The sequence below is a fragment of the Eubalaena glacialis genome, chromosome 7 (assembly GCF_028564815.1).
Source record: "Eubalaena glacialis isolate mEubGla1 chromosome 7, mEubGla1.1.hap2.+ XY, whole genome shotgun sequence".
Classification (NCBI taxonomy): domain Eukaryota; kingdom Metazoa; phylum Chordata; class Mammalia; order Artiodactyla; family Balaenidae; genus Eubalaena; species Eubalaena glacialis.
Window position 1 is genome coordinate 2011634 of NC_083722.1, and position 17784 is coordinate 2029417.

General features: G+C 52.0%; 1 protein-coding gene across 2 annotated transcripts; it reads right to left on the minus strand.

Annotated features, from left to right (window-relative positions):
- Positions 1-4990: 4990 nt before the first annotated feature.
- Positions 4991-17226, minus strand: SERPINB6 (serpin family B member 6). 2 transcript variants are annotated; one of them, XM_061194776.1, is made up of 7 exons: positions 17119-17226; positions 10919-11093; positions 8785-8934; positions 7925-8042; positions 7015-7157; positions 5736-5891; positions 4991-5519 (listed from the first exon to the last, which is right to left on the minus strand). In XM_061194776.1, the coding sequence occupies exons 2-7, from the start codon at positions 11081-11083 to the stop codon at positions 5115-5117; spliced, it is 1137 nt and encodes a 378-aa protein (XP_061050759.1). In that variant the 5' UTR covers positions 11084-11093; positions 17119-17226; the 3' UTR covers positions 4991-5114. The 2 variants fall into 2 exon arrangements, with proteins under 2 accessions (XP_061050759.1, XP_061050758.1); XM_061194775.1 differs by lacking the exon at positions 17119-17226 and adding an exon at positions 16836-16951.
- Positions 17227-17784: the final 558 nt, after the last annotated feature.

The following is a 17784-nucleotide window of genomic DNA, read 5'->3' on the forward strand; positions in this document are numbered from 1 at the left end:
AGCTGGCGGGCCCTGAGGAAACTCCGGATGTGAAAACACAGGACCCTGGCCCCAGACAGCTGAGGTGCAGATCAGAGGAATGATTTCAGTGAGCCCAGACGCTTGCATCTTTCCATACGTGGAAAAGCGCTACATTCCTTACCTTGGGATAGCTGGTTTTCTTTAATTTACAATAATATTCTGACGTTCAGAGTACCTTCCCTTCGTTGCAAAACTTTTGTATAACCTGACTCCCCCTCCCACCCGCCACTGCCTCCTCGGAGCAGTTCTCCCGGGGTTACTTGAGATGCTGCCTCCCGGGCTTAAGTCCTAAACATTTCCGCCCAATAAAACATAACTCTCAACTTTTAGGTTGTGGGTATTTTTTCAGTTGACACACTTACATGTGGAATCTAAAACAGGACACAAACTTAGTTACAAAAGAGAAACAGACTCACAGACGTAGAATACAAACTTATGGGGAAGTTTGAAAAAAGGCCACACGTAGAACTCTCCTTATATGTTTAAGGGGAAGAAAATGAAAACTAGATGCCACAGGTCCTGCCCTGGAGCTCAGACCCCAGGTGAGGCCAGGTAGGTGAGTACAAGCTGCCAGGGAGCCAGGACTCTGCGTCTTCAGGAAGAACAAGCCCGGGGTGGCCAGAAGGGAGTCTGCATGGCTTCCTGCAAGGGATGTGCTGACGCCAGCGCGGCCCCTTGATCGGCCACCTGGAAGGCCAGGCAGAGTTTAAACCAAGTTGGAGGTGAGCACTTTGCAGTTCTAGGAAGAGCAGCTGGGAGCCTGTCTGCAGACCAGTGCTGGGGCCTAGGGACCGCGGGCTGCAGGGAGAAGGGTGCAAACAAAGAGCAGAGAGCTTGCTCATCACCAAGTCTACAGGGGTGAAATCGTCAGACACTGCACCCCCCGCCGACCCACCACCGTGCACCCTGAGAGGGGCTCAGGAGGAAAACGAGGTGGGCACTCTGTGCTTTGGAAAACTGGCCCCCTAGATAGACACATACCTCAGCAAGAATTGTAATGACCCCAGATTCCTGCACCTTCCCACACAGAGAAAAGCACTAAAATCACTAACTCGAGATATCTGTTCTTTGTGACCTGCTAATCCTTTACCAAGATGTGTGCTTGCTGCATGCATTCCCTGTAGCCAAAAATTGTCTATAAACCATCTCCTCCCCTCCCTCTTCAGAAAAATTCCCTCGAAGCTTCGAGAGGCGGTCTCCCAAGCTATAGTCCTCAGTAAGGTCCCTGAATGGAACTAAACACTAATAACAAACTATCAGAAAGAGAAAGTAAGAAAACAGTCCCATTTACAATTGCATCAAAAAGAATAAAATACCTAAGAATAAATGTCACCAAAGAGGTGAAAGACCTGTACACTGAAAACTATAACTGATGAAAGAAACTGAAGAAGACACATAAATGAAAACATATTCTACGCTCATGGATTGGAAGAATTAATATTGTTAAAATGTCCACACTACCCACAGCAATCTAGAGATTCAATGCAATCCCTATCAAAATCCCAATGGCACTTTTTCCCAGAAAAAGAACAAACAATCCTAAATTTGTATGGAACCACAAAAGACACTGAATAGCCAAACAAATCCTGAGAAAGAACAGAGCCCAAGTCATCACACTTTCTGATTTCAAGCTATATTACAAAGCTGTGGTAATCAAAACTGTATAACATTGGCATAAAAGCAGACACATAGATCAATGGACAGAATAGAGAGCCCAGGAATAAACCCACACATATATGGTTCCCTTACAACAAAGGAGCCAAGAATATACAGTAGGGAAAGGATAGTCTCTTCAATAAATGGTGTTGGGGAAACTGGACCACTACCTTACACCATACCCAGAAATTAACTTAAAATGGATTAAAGGCTTGAACCTAAGACCTGAAACTGTAAAACTCCTAGAAGAAAACATAGGTGGTAGGCTCCTTGACATTGGTCTTGGCAATGATTTTTTGGAACTGACACCAAAAGCAAAGGCAACAAAAGCCAAAAATAAACAAGTGGGACTACATCAAACTAAAAAGTTTCCATACAGCAAAAGAAACCACCAGCAAAATGAAAAGACAACCTATGGAATGGAAGAAAAATATTTGAAAATCACATATTTCATAAGGGGTTAATATTCAAAATGTATGAAGAACTTACACAACTCAGTTGCAAAAAAATATATAATACAAACAGTCTGATTAAGAAATGGGCAGAGGATCTCAATAGACATTTTTCCAAAGAAGACATACAGATGGTCAATAGGTACATCGAAAGGTGCTCAGCATCACGAATCATCAGGGAAATGCAAATCAAAACCACAGTGAGATAGCACCTCACACCTTTAGAATGGCTATTATCAAAAAGACAAGAAATAACAAGTATTGGCAAGGATATAGAGAAAAGGGAATCATTGTGCACTGCTGGTGGGAATGTAAATTGGTGCAGCCACTATAGAAAACAGTATGGAGGTTCCTCAAAAAAATTAAAAATAGAACTACCATACGACCCAGCAATTTCACTTCTGGGTATTTATCTGAAGGAAAGGAAATTACTGCCTCAAAAAGATATCTGCACCCCTATCTTCATTGCAGCATTTTTTATAATAGCCAAGACATGGAAACAAGGTGGATGAATGGATAAAGAAAATGTGGTATATATATATACAATAGAATATTACTTAGCCATAAAAAGAAGGAAATCCTGCTATTTGTGACAAGACAGACTTTGAGAGCATTATGCTAAGTGAAGTAAATTAGACAGAGAAAGACAAATACTGTATGATCTCACTTACGTGTGGAATCTAAAATAACAAAAACAAAGAAAGAACACCAAGCTCCTGGATACACAGACAGACTGATGGTTACCGGAAGTGGGGAAGGGGTGCAGCAAAGTGGGTGAATGGGGTTTAAAAGTACATCTCTCAATGGCCATCATCAAAAAGTCTATAAGGAATAAATGCTGGAGAGGGTGTGGAGAAAAGGGAACCCTCCTGCCCTGTTAGTGGGAATGTAAATTGGTGTAGCCACTATGGAAAACAGTGTGAAGTTTCCTCAAAAAGTTGTTCAGATTTTTTTGCAGCTTTTCTACTCACCCAGGACCCAAGAGGATTTTGGATCACTGCTCACGATGGTCCCAACAGCCAGATCCTCAGTCCTGTCACTGTGGACAGGCCTTTAGAAACCCCAGTGAGGAAGGGAGTCCAGCTGGGCACAGACCCCAGAGCCCCCTGCAGGTGCACCCAAACCCCAGTTCCTGCGCCCACCCTTCCTGGGAGTCCCCATCCCCTCCCTGTTCCCCGTCCCCACCTGGCAGGGGTGCCCTAGGCAAGTCCTGGGGCCCCGGCCCCGTGCTGCCCACTAGTCAGTGTGAGATTAGGGTCATCTTGTGCACAAGCCCCCCTCCTCCATCCCCTCCCACCCAGGCTCTGGCGTCCAGCCACTGCCTACAGGCCCTGGGCCTCCACGAATCCCCTGCCTGGACCCCTCTGTGACCGTGGTCCTGTGGCCCCTCTGAAAGGCCAGATTTGGAGTTGTCAGTACTGGCCTGAGACCTTGGTTCTACCTCTTTGCCAGCTGCAAGAATTTGTTCAAGTTACTTGACCCCCCCGGGCTTACTCCTTGCTGAGGATTAAGTAAAATCATCAATGCAAAGCAGGTGCTCAGTAAACATTTGTAAAGGGGTGAGACCAACTCTTTCCCAGACTTAAACCCTGGGAGGATCTTATTTTGTAGGTCCTTACAAGAAACACTGCACAACGTAATGGAACTGTCTTCTGGTGGAATTTCGTAAAAGATGTGGGAGCATGATTCAGGTGGCTGTGCTTTTTACTAAAATCATATGCTGGGGGATAACTTTTCAAAGGCCATTTGACCGACAGAGAAAGTGGAACAACTCAGTGGGACCCAAGAGCCCCTTCGAGCGGCATCACATGGTTTATTCCGCGTGTGTTAGGACTTCACCTGGCAGAGGTCTACCTGTATTATAGGTCTGCCACAGACGGGACCACTGCGTTCGTTTTCACAACTTCCTGCTGATGGGCCTGAGGGCTCTCATCCAGGGAAAGGAAGGACAGATGCCTCGAAACCTGGATGGTCAGACCACCGCGCTACACGCCACAGGTACAAACAGAGCTGTGCGGGGCAAGGAGATGGCGCTGACGACACGGCCCTTCCCCTTCTCACCCACCCCACTCATAATGGCAACGTCTCCTCAGTCTGTCTCTCCCCACGGCTAAGTCGCTGGCTTGGGCTCAACAGGGAAAGCAGACCAGAGGCAGAATGAAAATATGCATTGCATCGTCATGTTAGAGGGAGCCCAGCTCCTAATGACGGCAATTAGGTCAGCGGAGGAGGTCTGGTGGCTGGCCTGGAACACGGCACAGCTCTCCAGCTGACCCGCACATCAGCTGAGAACCGGATCACGTCTCCAGCAGGTAACACAAGTGGCTGCAGAAACCTCAGCCTCCTACTTATCTCTAGTACTTGCAGCAGGACAGCAAGTCACCCGGCGTGGTCTTAAACTCTTCCGTTACTGTGAACAGGACCTGTCTGCTCGTCTCTGACACCTGGTGGCAATCAAACATTTTCAGGGAAAGTGGGTGGTTGTGCATCTGAAGAGGTCTGTGACCGCAGACCCCTCCAAATGCAGACACAGCGGGAAATGGGACTGACTTCTCACGGGGCTGGGTCACTGGCTCTCCCCACCTCTATGCTGGTTTCTGGAGGGCTCACAACACGTTCTGGAACAGAACTCCCGCTGAGGGTCTCTGCGGCCTGCTCCCCGTGGCTGCCGTAGCCTCTGCTTCTCTCTGTTCTCTCACCAACGGGGGCCACTGAGCAGTGGAGAGAGGAAGCAGCTGCTCTCCCCGAGGGCCCGGACGGTGAGGGCGCAGGGGCACTTGCCGAGTGTGACCACCCTCCCCCGAATGGCAACTGCAGGTCCTAGCGGGCTCGGGACACGCGAACACACAGACACACAGGCGTTCTCCATCAGCCCCTTTATTTCTGGACTGTCGCCAAGGCCACTTTGGGTCGCAGGCACGTCACGGAGGACCGGGGAAAGCGGGCCAGCAGGACCCAGCGGGGCTGCCTGCGGCCGCCGCCTCCTCACGGGGACCTGAGCCGGCCGCAGAACAGAAGCCCGCGGGTCTTGCTGTGCTGGATAAAGAAGAGGAAAGGGTGGTCGGCACAGAACCTGGGGGTGATCCTGGCGCAGCGCAGCATCAGGACTGCGGCGGTGGCGGCGGCCGCCTCCGTGCCCTCCTCGTCGACCTCCACAAAGGCCTTGTGCGCGACCCGGGACAGGCACAGGTCCCCCCGGGACGACATCGCGGAGAAGTCCGCCCTGGCGTTCTCGAAGGCGTCGGTCACGCCCAGGGTGCGGAGGACGCCCTCCATGTCGTAGCTCTCCCCCAGCTTAAACTTGGGCAGGGACACCTCCACCTCCTCCTCCTCCATCAGGTCCGGCCTCGTCCACTCGACGAATTTCTCGTAAGTAAGTTCCTTTTCCACCTAGAAGAGGCGAATAGAGGAGCTTCGGGTCCAGAGCAACGCTGCCCAGTGGGACCGTCTGCCATGGCCCGCACGCGCCGCGCCGTGGGTTCGAGGGGGCGGCCGGGGGAGTCGTGCCGGCTTCAGAAAGGGTTCCCGCTGGGAGGTGGGGAGCCTGCCGGGCTGGGATTCAAACGTGACCCCCTTCCCCCCACGGCGCGATTACCGCTTAGTTACCGTTTTCAAATCGGTGTTTTCATCAGGAAGCATGATGATCATATCGAGCTCTCCGCCGACGTAGGGAAGCACCAGAACCTGCGTGAATATCTCTCCGATGTAGGTTATTTTAAAGGTGGATTTCTTAAACATCATTTGCACAGGCTTCTCCACATTCTGTAAAGGAAATGGATAAACATGAAGTTGAAACAAGACACTGGACGAGTCAGCAGAGCCGGCCACTCTGGGCCCCAGAAACACTTTGTTGGCTTCCAGACACCACACCAGTGCCCTCTCTTTTGCCAGCTCACCTTCACTGCTTCCGCCTCCAAACCCTGGGGCACCCAGGGCTCAGGCCTCATGCTGCTTTTCTGCTGGTGAGCTCAGTCCCGTGACTTTAAATAGAATTCCCACATTTCTATTCCTGGCCGGGACCTCCCCCCCATACTCCAGATGCATACATTTTACTGCCTACTCAACACCTGCATTTGGACATAACAGAAACCTCCAGTGTCACCTCTCACACTGGTTCCCCGTGTTCCCCTCCACGGCTGCTCCATCTATAATTGTCCCCATCTCGGTTCATGGCAACACCATTCATCCCAGGGTCAAAAACCCTGGAGTGTCCTTGACCCCTGTCCTTCACACCCCACATCTGACTCATTACAAACCACGCTGGCTCCACTTTTAAGACACAAAGCTTGTGCTTCCCACCCCCACTGCTGTCAGCCCAGCCCCAGTCATCGTGACAACTCCCAAGTGACCTCCCTGGTCCTGCATTTGCACAGGGGCCAGAGGGGTCCCGGGAGATCGGTGCCACAGCGCTCTGTGAGAGCTCAGAGGAGGGGTACAGAAACCGGGCTGGGGGCACTGCTAGGGAGGCTTCCAGACGCCGCTGGAGAGGAAAGGGGGATATACAGGTACTGACAGAATGAAGACACAGACGTGGGTAGGATCCAGGGCCACAAAGAGCTTCATGTGCCATAGTCTGGAGTTTGAACTTGATCTCAAAAGTTCTGGGAAGCCAGGAAGGACCCTAAGCCTGAGAGCTACACCGTGGGATGCGCGATACAGATAGAACGCCCAGTGGCAGCATGGACCACATTTGATGACACGGCAGAGGAGGGGCAGGGCCAGAAGAAGGCCCCAGGTCTGCTGGGAGACCAGATGCTGGGCTGCCTAAGGCCACAAGAAGCGCCAGTTACTTGAGGTCAGCCTTCTTGCACGTTCTATAAACCAGTGTGAACACAGGGACTGTTTCCAAGAACCACCTCTGTTGTTGCGAAATACCCATATTCACCTTGCTGACTTTGAACGGCCTTTCCTTGGTGTGCTGTTTGTTAAACTGATTCTCCCAGTTTCCTTTGAAGTAGATGGCATTCACGAGAACCAGACAAGTCATGGAGTCCACTGAATCTGGAGACAGCAGGTCTATAATTTTTCCTGAAAAGAAGAATTAAAGAACCAGTTAGCTAAAGGGCTTCCTGACGGAGGCATTGGGACGAGATTCACTGGGCCGTCTTCTTGAGGGGTCAAGTGCACAGACGAAGGGGCTCGCCGTCCCCCAAACGACCATGTACAGGGAGACTGGCTCCTAAAACAAAGGCAGCGACAAAAACTTTTAAAGCTCTGGTCAGAAAAACACCATCAGTTGAATAAAACATAAAAATGAGCAAAGTAATATGTTATGTGCAGGATAATTCACAGTGAGAGAGAAAGGAATGTTTGATGTCTACGCTTCAGGGGATTGTCCTGAAGGTGAGAGGTTGTAGCCTGCGTGGAGAACATTTAAATTAAGAACCGCAGGTGGATGAGGACTTAACCAAGTGTCCTGCAATGACGCTCAGTAACCCGCAGAGCGCAAGCGGTGCTGGACAGACAGGCAGCTGGAGACCTGCACCCAAATTTTTCTTTACACTATTTGTGAAAAGAAAGATTATATTAACATTAACAACGACAACAAAAAAATTAAAGTGAAGATTGTTCTGGAAGAGGTGCACCAAACATTGATGAGGACAGGGAAAAAGCTAGAGAAAATAATTATACACTGATTGTATTTCAAAAGTAGATTTTTAAAGTCTAAAGTTATTCAGAGAAAAAAAATCATTCCTGTTTACATTTGATGGTCTTGTGAGGGAACTGACAATAAGATTCATTAAAATACTATGAAAACACCTCCCACGAAAGCAGAAATAACAACGTATCTTCACCTTCTGTCCTTTGGGCTACCCAGGTATTTATGTGTTTCCTGGATTCCTCCGCAGCGCTGATGAAGTCGAGCTCTTCCATCTCTGCTTGGTAGAATTTGCGGCAGGAATCTTTGAAAGACTAGGAGACACAGAGCAACGTAATCGCATGGCTACAAAAACAATCAACGCCAAGAGCTTACTTCCTCGCCACACTAAGTCAGAACGTCGATAATTTTATGGTTTACATGTGTAATGTACAAATGAATGCGAGGAATTAACCTTAAATCCTTTCTCAGTCTTCAGCTACATTTAATAATAAACACAAACTAAGAAAAATCATGGTCTGGATGTCAAATAAATGCCATGGACTGCTTGGTCCTTCGTGGGAGTCGCCGCACCAGCGAGGTCAGGACGCTGGCAGCAGCTGCAGGGCCACAGCCGTGCCCAGTGGGCTCCTACCACGGTGGGGGCCACTGCTCCCTCGGTGTTTCAGAACCGCTGGCCGTGAACCAGGGCCCGTTGTCCCATGTTAACACGGGAAACCCGCGCCCCACGCCACTGCTTCCTCAGTGCTCGTGGTGAGACGCTAAATCCACACCGTTCAGAAGGGTGCCACCTGCGGCTACGGGCACTTGAACTGCAGCTGGTGCCACTGGGGGACTGAATACTTCACTTCACCTGCGTTGAAGTAACGACACTGGGACATAAGTAGCTGCGTGTCCAGCGGCTGCCATCGCGGACGGCAGTGCGTGGGGTCCTGCGTCACCCCACCCGTGTGCGTCTCAGCCCGCAGGCCCTCTGCTGCACCACAAGGCCCCCCCTGCCACCTCCCCGCCACCTCGGTCTCTACCTTCTTAGTAAAAGCAGCGAGTGTGACTTACTGGGAGGAAATCATAAGTCTTCTCTCCAAAGAGCTTGTTGGCGGTTCTGAGCAAGTACTGTGTGCCGGTCCTGTTAACTTCGGTGAGAAGGTTCTGGAAATCCTGGTGGATGTCTCCACCTCCGCCACGGCTTCTGCTTAGAGAAAGTGCCTGAAATCAAAAACAGATAAAAACACACAACTTCAGTGTGCCCTCACTACAGGAAACGGATACGACACCAAAGTCAGCCTAAGGACCACACTGGCCCTCACTGCAGCTTAAAACGAGATTCACCCAGTTAGAGACAAAACGCCTCTCGGAAGCCGCCCAGCCTCCCCCCCGCAGGGAGCCCGAGCAGGGACGGCAGGAGCAGAAATGGCCCTTTGCAAGCCCAGCTCCGTGCGCCCACTCCTTGTGGTCCGTCTGCAGACCAGGCTGCCCGCCAGGCCTCCCGTCTCCGCACGCACAGGCCGCGTGCTCGGGTCTGGGCTGGCCCTGGGACGTGCTCTGACCAGCGGAACACAGGAGAGGTGACTGTTCCAGGCCTGGGCCGAAAACGGCATGGCAGCTCCACGTTTGCTGTCTGGTCCCCCGGCCCTCACGGTCTAAGAAAGTCCCCGCTATCCCGCTGGGGGCCTCGCGGACAGCTCTGGGGAGCCGACACTGCTCGGGGAGACCTCCTTGTGGGAGGACGGAGGCCCCAGCCAACAGCCAGCACCAAGGCCCTTCCTAGATCACGAGTGAGCCCAGCAGGCACCATGGGGCCAGGCCAGAGGCTGAAAAGCTACCATCGTCATTCCCAGCCACTCAGCTGCGGGGCGGTTTCTTTTGCAGCCATAGAAGGTCCAGGCAGCCGTCCAGGCGTGGTTCTGCTGTAACACAAAGCTAGAACGTGGGCGCTGGCTTTGGACCCAGCAGCTGGCCGAGGCTGGAAGGACAGTGCGGAAACCACTGCCACCTGCAGCGGCGGGAAGGCTGGCCCTCTCCCCGGGGAATCGTGTATCTGGCTAAGGAGATGCCCGGGATGGTGTATCTGGCTAAGGAGATGCCCGGGGAAGAATGCGGCATCGGTAGCCGCCTGGGAGAGGGAGAGCGTGAGGGAAGAGAAAGATGAGCTGGAGAGGGAGCTATTTCATTGTCAAGCAGAATTTAAAGGAAATATTTGCAACCCAGGGCTTGCTGGGTGGAAAGTGAAAATGTTTCTCACTCCCAGCCTCTCCAGCTGGCAAAAGATTCTGAAAATAAGTGACGGCCTCAGGGCAAAGGTCAAACTCAAAGCACAGGCCTCCAGGGCAGGATCAGGACACTTTGCTAAACCTTGGAGATTGAGGCAGGGCCCCGAGACCCTCTCAGCCAGACAAAGGGCTTCAGGACATTGTCCCCCAGCCCAGCGGAGCCCTGCCTCACGAGCCTGTGCCCGTGCCCCTGCTCAGGGAAGCAGAATTTAAGCGGCTATTAGAAACCCACACAGTTCCGAAGCAGCCTCGATCGCAGGCAGCCAGCCTGCAGAGCCGTGAGGAAGGAAACTGCTGCTGCTTTGGCCACTCAGTCCGGGACTGTCAGCCTGAGCACGCTGACCTCCCCACGGCACAGCGCGCCCCCTCCCTGTCTCTCCAGGGTGTGCCGGGAGTGGGGCGGCAGATCATCCGCCTCTTTAGTTCACAGAGCTCTGCACCCAGGAGCCTCAACAGCCCTGTTCCTCCTGGACTTGGAGCCCGAGCCCGGCCCCAGGAAGGGACGAGACCCTGGGGCCTTGGGAGGGCTGTGAATGCGTGGCGGGGCCAGAGGACAGACCACGGCTGCCATCGGTGGCCCCAGAAGCTGGACCTTCATGCCCTGCGCAGCCGGCCTCGGGCTGGTCTGGGCTTCACTGCAGGACTGGCCTCGCCAGCCGGGCCTTGGCCAGCACATCAGAGCAGAGGCTGGATGAGCACTTGCTCATTCAGGTGTGTCCTCCTGGAAGCCAGGTACTGAGCTGTCAGGAAGGCCCGGCCACCTGCCAAAGAGACATGGTGTGGGAGGCCCAGGGGACGGGGCAGCACAGAGGGAGTTATGTGTCAAGAGCAAGGCCTTTGGGATTTGAAACATGGAGGACCAGCTCAACTGAGAAAGTAACAGCATTTACCATCGCCCAGAACTGGTTTCAGGTACGTACCTGGGACATCTGGGCCGCGGTGTTTCCCTTTGCCCCCATGAAGACCATGGCCAGGGCAGAGGAGATGCTTACGGGTGAGATAAACACATTTTTCGAGTTGTCTTCACCCAGATGTTTCAAAAGGGTCAAGGCAAAGGTGCCGTTTGCTTCCGACAGAGCATCCATGGTGGCGAATCTGAAACGATGGATTTAAAAATCAGCGTTGTGTAAATTTAGGCTACACGTCGGCCGTGTCTCACTCTGCTGTTAAAAGTTATGACTGACACTTTGGTTCAGCGAGCAAATAGGTACAGGCACAAAACTCGATTTCTTTTGCGGGGGCTCTCATAATTATTTTGCGGGTTTCTAACATTTAGTGAACACAGTTGAACAGTGATGCTGATAACACAGAGAGAGAGTGGGAGGACCCACATCCTGGGTACTTGCTGGGGGTGGAATCGGGGAAGGAGCTGTTGGCTTTTGCTTTCATTTCTGTATTGTTTGGTGTGTTTAAGGGCTTATATGTATTATTTTATAATTTAAAAATCATTCAAAATGATAAATCCAACCACACAGTAACACAAGAAAAGATGGTTGAATGTTTTTGTAATGTGGGAACAAAGCCCTCATTTAGGATAACCTGAAGCCTTAAGGTAAAAGACAAATCAAATCACATACAAAGAGGCATGAAAGCCTTAAAAACAAACACCTCTGACGTCCAGTTCTCCTTCTATGAGACCTCAGCTTGTGCCAAAGCCCAAATCGAAGGCCCTGTCCCCAGGCCCCTGCTGCCCCCAGGCCCAGGCCCTCCTCGCCCGGTTCTGGACGAGGGCACTTGGGGACTCACGCAAGAAGCACAGCCTCCAGCATCCTTGATGCAGTCAGACGTCAGGACTCAGACCCCCGCCCCTACCGCACAGGTCATCCTCTGGCCTGGGGACAGGGCCACCAAGATGGCCAGTCCACCAGGAGACGCTGCAGCCCCACGGCCCTCCATGAACTGAGTAAGGACAGGGGTGTAGGGCCCTGTGTGTTAGGTCTGCTGCAAGGTCACCTGGCCAAGGAGATGTCCCACGAGCCCCCTCCCCACCCATCCAAGATTCTATTCTGCCATCTGCACGCATTTCCCCCTCAGATGTTGAAGGAGTGTTGATTCAAATGGAAATGCCAACCTAAGAGACGCCATTAATAAAGCACCCTGTCTCTGGTAACGTCCAGCAAATTTGTTTCAGGCTCTGACCTTTCTGTCACTGATCTCGAAAAGCACACTTGCCCTCATCCCCCCCCACCCCCAGGAAAGCACTGGCCTGGCCAGCCCACGGTATCTACTGGGGCCGCGGAGAAATCAGTGTACTTCTGTGTATTGTGTGAAGGGCATTAGAGCTGAAAGATCAATAGTTCTTCAACAGAAAGCAGCTTTGGTCTTAATACTAAACTGGGAAAAACAAAGCAGGAGACTCAGAGGAAAAGGCGCGGAGACCAGGTTCACAGTCCCAGCTCTGGCACCCTGAGTCAGTTACTTGATTTCTGCTCCCTGCATGAGGAAGGGGGTATACCAGATAATCTGTGCTCTGATGGGGTTTGGGGCAGGCCACTCCAAAATACTGAAACAGGACTGAAACTCTCTTGTGCCTTTTTAAAGCTCGTCTTGTTTGCCTCATCTGAGCTTATTAACAGACTCGTGATTTTTCACAAACAAGATATTTCAATTAGTGGATGTCTGTTTTCTTCTTGGTGCTCAAATCGTCACAACTGGGGGCTAGTGGGCTTCTCTTTAATCTACTCTGTTTTGAGATGTTGATCTCCAACACCCTCCCCTTACAGCAACAACAAGGTCTTACATCCATTGTGAATTTTTTTCCCAGTCCGAAGACACCAAGTTTCAGCCCCTCTCTTGGCTTCATGGAAAAGCTGTAAAGCACAAAACCGAATCCTTGACTCCTCAAGGAGCGCGTGAGTCTTGGTGCTGCTGTGGCGAAGCTGGGCAGATGTTTCCTTCCAAGCCCCTCACACACCGCGCTGCGAAGGGGAGACACCACGTCAAGCTTTCATCCGCCACCCCACCCCCGACTTTCCTCAAACACAGCTGAACTCAGAGACGCCCATCCGGGCCCCAGCCTCCTGTTCGCTTATACCGATGTGTGGATCCCACTGTCTCCCAGCCACGCCATCCACATGGTTCCACTCTGGACTCACTGTTCTTCAGCTTGAGCACTGCTGACCCCCCAGACACTCCTTTGGGCCCAATGTCTTCCTGCTTCATGGTTTACTCCCTTCTTTGATGAAGCGAATCGTCCAATAGCTTTCTAAGACAGAATACACACATTTTGACTTCTTGCATGTCTGAAAATGTCTTTATTCTACCATCCCATATGACTGACGGTTTGGCAGCCTCCGAGATGGGCTGCATGTCACTTTACCTCTTGAGGTGCTGGTTGGTCGCTTCCCAGCCTTCAGCTCTGCTGCTGGGAAGTCTGAAGATATTCGGACCCCAGCTCCATCCCTCCTCCCGGCTCCCCAGTCTTCCGTCGTGAAATCTGATCCTTATCCTTGATATTCTGAATGTCACTCATGATGATTTGTCTGTCCTTCAGATGGGCCCCGTTTACTCATTTTGCCGTGCACTTGGTGGGCCCTTTCAATCTAGCAAATCAAAAAAATTTCCCTTCCTCTCTGGGAACTGAACTTTTTTTTTTTCCCCATTTTTTGACCACACTGTGAGGCATGTGGGATCTCAGTTCCCCAACCAGGGATCGAACCTGGGCCCCCTGCATTGGAAGCGCAGAGTCTTAACCACTGGACCGCCAGGGAAGTCCCTCTCTGGGAACTTTTAAGGCACTTGTCCGTTCCCTGCAGACTGACTCTGTTCTCTTTTTCTGGGCCTCCTACCTGCACGAGTGGCAGGCACAGAAGCGGATATTTGTCGGGCACTTGGGACTGCACGGTCTCTGCTCTCTGTGTGTGGTGGTAGAGAGCTCTGCTCTCATCTGCCCCCCTCTCTTGCATTTTCCATCACAATGACGTTTTGTTCCATTTTCTGGAAGATACTCATGACTTTCTCTTGCAATCTTTCTACTGATTTTTTCCAGTCTCAGCCATTATATCTTTAATTCCTAAAGACTCTTTGTTCTCTGCTGTTCCTTCTTTACTGCCTCCCCCCGCCCCCCAGTTCCCTGGAGAACGTCAATCAGTCTGTGGTGTTGTCTTCTGCTCCCTGTATCGTCTCTCTTCTCCTGGGGTCTTCTGTTATTGTGCTGGTGTTTGTATTATTTGGGTCTCTTTCATACACAGGCTTTCCACAAATGCTTGATGATCCTGGGATGTCAGTCATATTTAAGAGGGAAACACAAAACGAGGTTGGAAACTGCTTACATGGCAGGATGTGTGTGATCAAGGGGTCAGTAACCTTTTTTTACTGAGCAACCAGCAAATGGAGGAGCCCCCTGGTCTGGCTGCAGGCAGGGTAGAGGCTGGGGGGTTCCTACAGGATCCGTAATCCCCTCCTTTCAGTCCAATGCCTGGGGGTCCCTGAGCTTGTGCATCAGATCCTGCAGGGGTGAGACCTGATCTCCTACTGGGTTCTGGGTAAGGCAGGGAGGGTGGCTGTCCGCTCCAGAGTAGATGGCCTGTGGAGGTCACATCAGTCTGTGCACATGCTTTCTAGCCAGGCCCCATTTGCAGCCCTGCACTTCACCCCCCCTTTGTTGGCGCTTGGGCCCCTTCTGGTCTGTTTCCCCTCCTCGGCACTCAGCCCCTCCCCTGGTCACTTCCCTCCTCCAAAACCTCTGACCTCTCTTGTCCACTCTTTGTCTCCTCTCTCCCTTCTCTGTCCTTGTGTTTTTGATGCTTCACAAGGCTCCTTCATTGTCATTTTAGCAGGGTTTTATGAAAGGAAGATGCTAAACACATGGTCACAAATCTACAAACTATTTTTGTGAGCAGAGTAAAACATTAAAAGCCATTTCTTCGCCCATTACCCGGTTCCTCTGTTAATTGTGAAATAAATGTCCAAACTCCGAGTACCATTTATTAAGATCCTTCTTGTTTGTCCTGAAATGTGAATTTGATAATAACCTGCCACATAATCATAAACTGATTTTCATTATCACTTTGCAATAATATATAAATCCTTAATAATTAATCATGAAAAGATTAAAGAGGTCTTAATCCTAAAAAAGAAAGAAAAATAGGACCAAATTCAAACAGTTTACCACGAAGACATTCCAGATATCAAAGAAAATTATAGACAATCTAGTGGGGTTTTTATATTGAGGGATAGCTCTGCTCCATTCAATGCACATACCAGTAACAAGGATACGCATTTCACGGGATCACACAGCAAACACAACATCTATCAACAGCTTTCCAAGCCCCTACTTTTTTAGCTCCCGTGGATAAGACAGCCAAAGGTGTCCTTCATATACACACATGCACACACACACTTGCAAAATTCATCATATATTTCAAAATTATTCACAGCTTCAATAACAATATGCCTTTTAAAATATATTTAATCATGAACATAAAAACCAGTATTAAGGTTTCATTAATGAACAATGTCATATGTGTGTGTGTGTGTGTGTGTGTGTGTGTGTATAAAACAAGTCTAACAAATCTACCTTTGGCACCATTTTTTCCCTGTAGCACCATCAGTAACCTTCAGCAGTTAATGTGCATAATTGGTTTAATTCAACTGATCGAGTCTTAATAATTTTTTAAGGTGTCACTATTGTGCTTCTTGTCTTCTTGGATTAGGACGCCTTAATTTCCTAGAGGATTTACTATTAAAGATTGGTTTAATGGAGACCTGGGCTCCTGCTTTGTCCCCACCTGGTCTCTGGGGCACTGTGTGTGTGTGTGTGTGTGTGTGTGTGTGTGTGTTGTCTAATACGTAAACGGGATGATTCCTTCTACTTTATAGGTTTACTGTGAGGATCAGATAAACTAATGCCTGGCACACAGCAGGTGTTCAACAAATGGTGGGTAGAACTACACGTTATTTTCTTTCTGCTGATGTCCAGGCCTGATCTCAGGTCCAGCAAGCTTGGCAGCGTAAGGTGTGTGGCCTTCCCTGGGGTCTAAGGACTAACACTTAGTGTGATGTAGGCCACTCTTTGTATAAACAGAAAAGAATGGTGATTCCATTCACTCTATGGTTGCTGGTTGGAGTTACACGCAATAAGCTGAACTGTAACAAAATACCTTGGATTGGAACTGGCCTCATATATTGCTTTTAAATACTCAGCTTACATGACCAAGTATGACTAAAACTGTGACCCTTCTCTGGGGTGGCCTGAAGCCGGGGATGCAGGCACTCACGAGCGGTGGGGAAGAGCGGGACACACCCAGAACAGAGAACCACAGCCCTTCCTGCTAATCCCGGGGCACATCTCTGAGCCGCCGCAGGACCTCAGTCCAGAGGCTACTTTTCACACTCCCCCTCCCCACTCGGCCATAAGGTACACCAGCTGGGCCGGGAGGGACCGTGCCAACACTGACCCAGCTTCCCTCGGCACCCGCGTATTCCTGGCGGCATGTGAGGACTAATTTTCCATACTCTCTCCCTCAAAACTGAGCTTTATGGGGGGGAAAAGGGGAAGAAAGCAACTGAAGAGCCAACCTCATCCAGCACGCGCAACCCCAGGTATGACTAAAACCTCTCCCCGTCCTCTTAGCCCTGAAGATGCCGAACCTTGTAACACTGTGCCTGCAACGAGTTTAACGAACAACAGACGTGCCAGGACCTGGAATGGTCCTCACGATTATCTTCGCAGGCCTGAGGCCCCCGAAAGCGCCGGAGCGCCGGCCACCCGGTGGGCGGGAGACCGCTGGGCAGCGGGGCCGCCTGGGCACCCACCTGGGCACCCACCCGGGCTTCTCTCGGGCCCCAGCCCCACCCACGCCCGGCGCCCTGCGGCGCGCGCCCGCGGAGGGTCACCTGTGCGCGCGGGGCCCGGAGCGGCCCCCGGGGAGGCTCGGCGCCGCCCCCATGCGAGCGTGGGCGAGACCGAGGGTCCTCCGCGTCCCGGGCGGCGGCGGCGGCGGCGGCGGCCGCCACACTCACCGCGCCGTCACTTCCGCCGGATCCGAAAGGGAACCCCAGCTGGACGCGCGCCCCCGCCCAGCCCTCCGGTCCTCAGCGGTCACGACCCGGCCGCCCGCCCGCCTCCCCGCCTCGCGCGCAGGCCCGACGCCGCGGCCCGAGCGCCCCGGACACTCACCGAGCGCGCGGCCGGAGCGGGAGGGGCGGCAGCGGAGGAGACAGCGGCTCCGGGGTCCCCAAGTACCGCGGCCGGGAGGCGGGCGGGGCGGGGCCGCGCGGGAGGGGAGGGGCGGGGCCGGGCGGGGCCGGGCGGGGCGCCGCCGGGCGGGGCCCCAGGGGCGCCAGGTGCGCCGCCGCGTCCTTTCCGCTCCCAGGGTGGTGACTGCGTACCCGGGGCCGCCTGGGGCGTGGATGGAACGAAGGCCCGGCTCTCCGGAGGCTTTCAGTGGGCCGACCAGCGTGTCGCTGTGTCTTAGTCCAGAAAAGTGTCCCCCCTGGCACGTGGGCTTGAGTCGCACGGCGCAGAGCAGAGCGCGCTCCTCCTGGGTGTGCAGAGGGCCCAGTTATCCGACCCGTGTGAATCGGACTCCAGGGAACCGACAGATTACACAAATGCTGTGGAATCCTGGTCTGCCACCTCGGAGCAGTCTTGGAGAACGGAAAGGGCTCGGGTGACTGCAGTGGGGAAAATGCTAGCCTCGTCTTCAAAATGATAAGTTCAATTTTGTAAACCTCAGATAGTTTAGTGCCTCTTCTGCCCTTAGCCTAAGCCAGGGGCTCTCGACATCGACACTATATTTACCTCTGAGCCGGATAAGTCTTTGTTGCAGGAGGGCTGTCCTGG

What these genes read in the sequence shown, in the direction of transcription:
- SERPINB6 (XM_061194775.1), bottom strand. Translation starts at nt 16,888, where the DNA reads ATGGGGGCGGCGCCGAGCCTCCCCGGGGGCCGCTCCGGGCCCCGCGCG. An exon ending in AGACTTATGATTTCCTCCCA is followed by an intron (nt 8,043 to 8,784) that starts GTAAGTCACACT and finishes TGTGTCTCCTAG; the next exon opens with TCTTTCAAAGATTCCTGCCG. An exon ending in GGCCGTTCAAAGTCAGCAAG is followed by an intron (nt 5,892 to 7,014) that starts GTGAATATGGGT and finishes TTTCCTTTACAG; the next exon opens with AATGTGGAGAAGCCTGTGCA.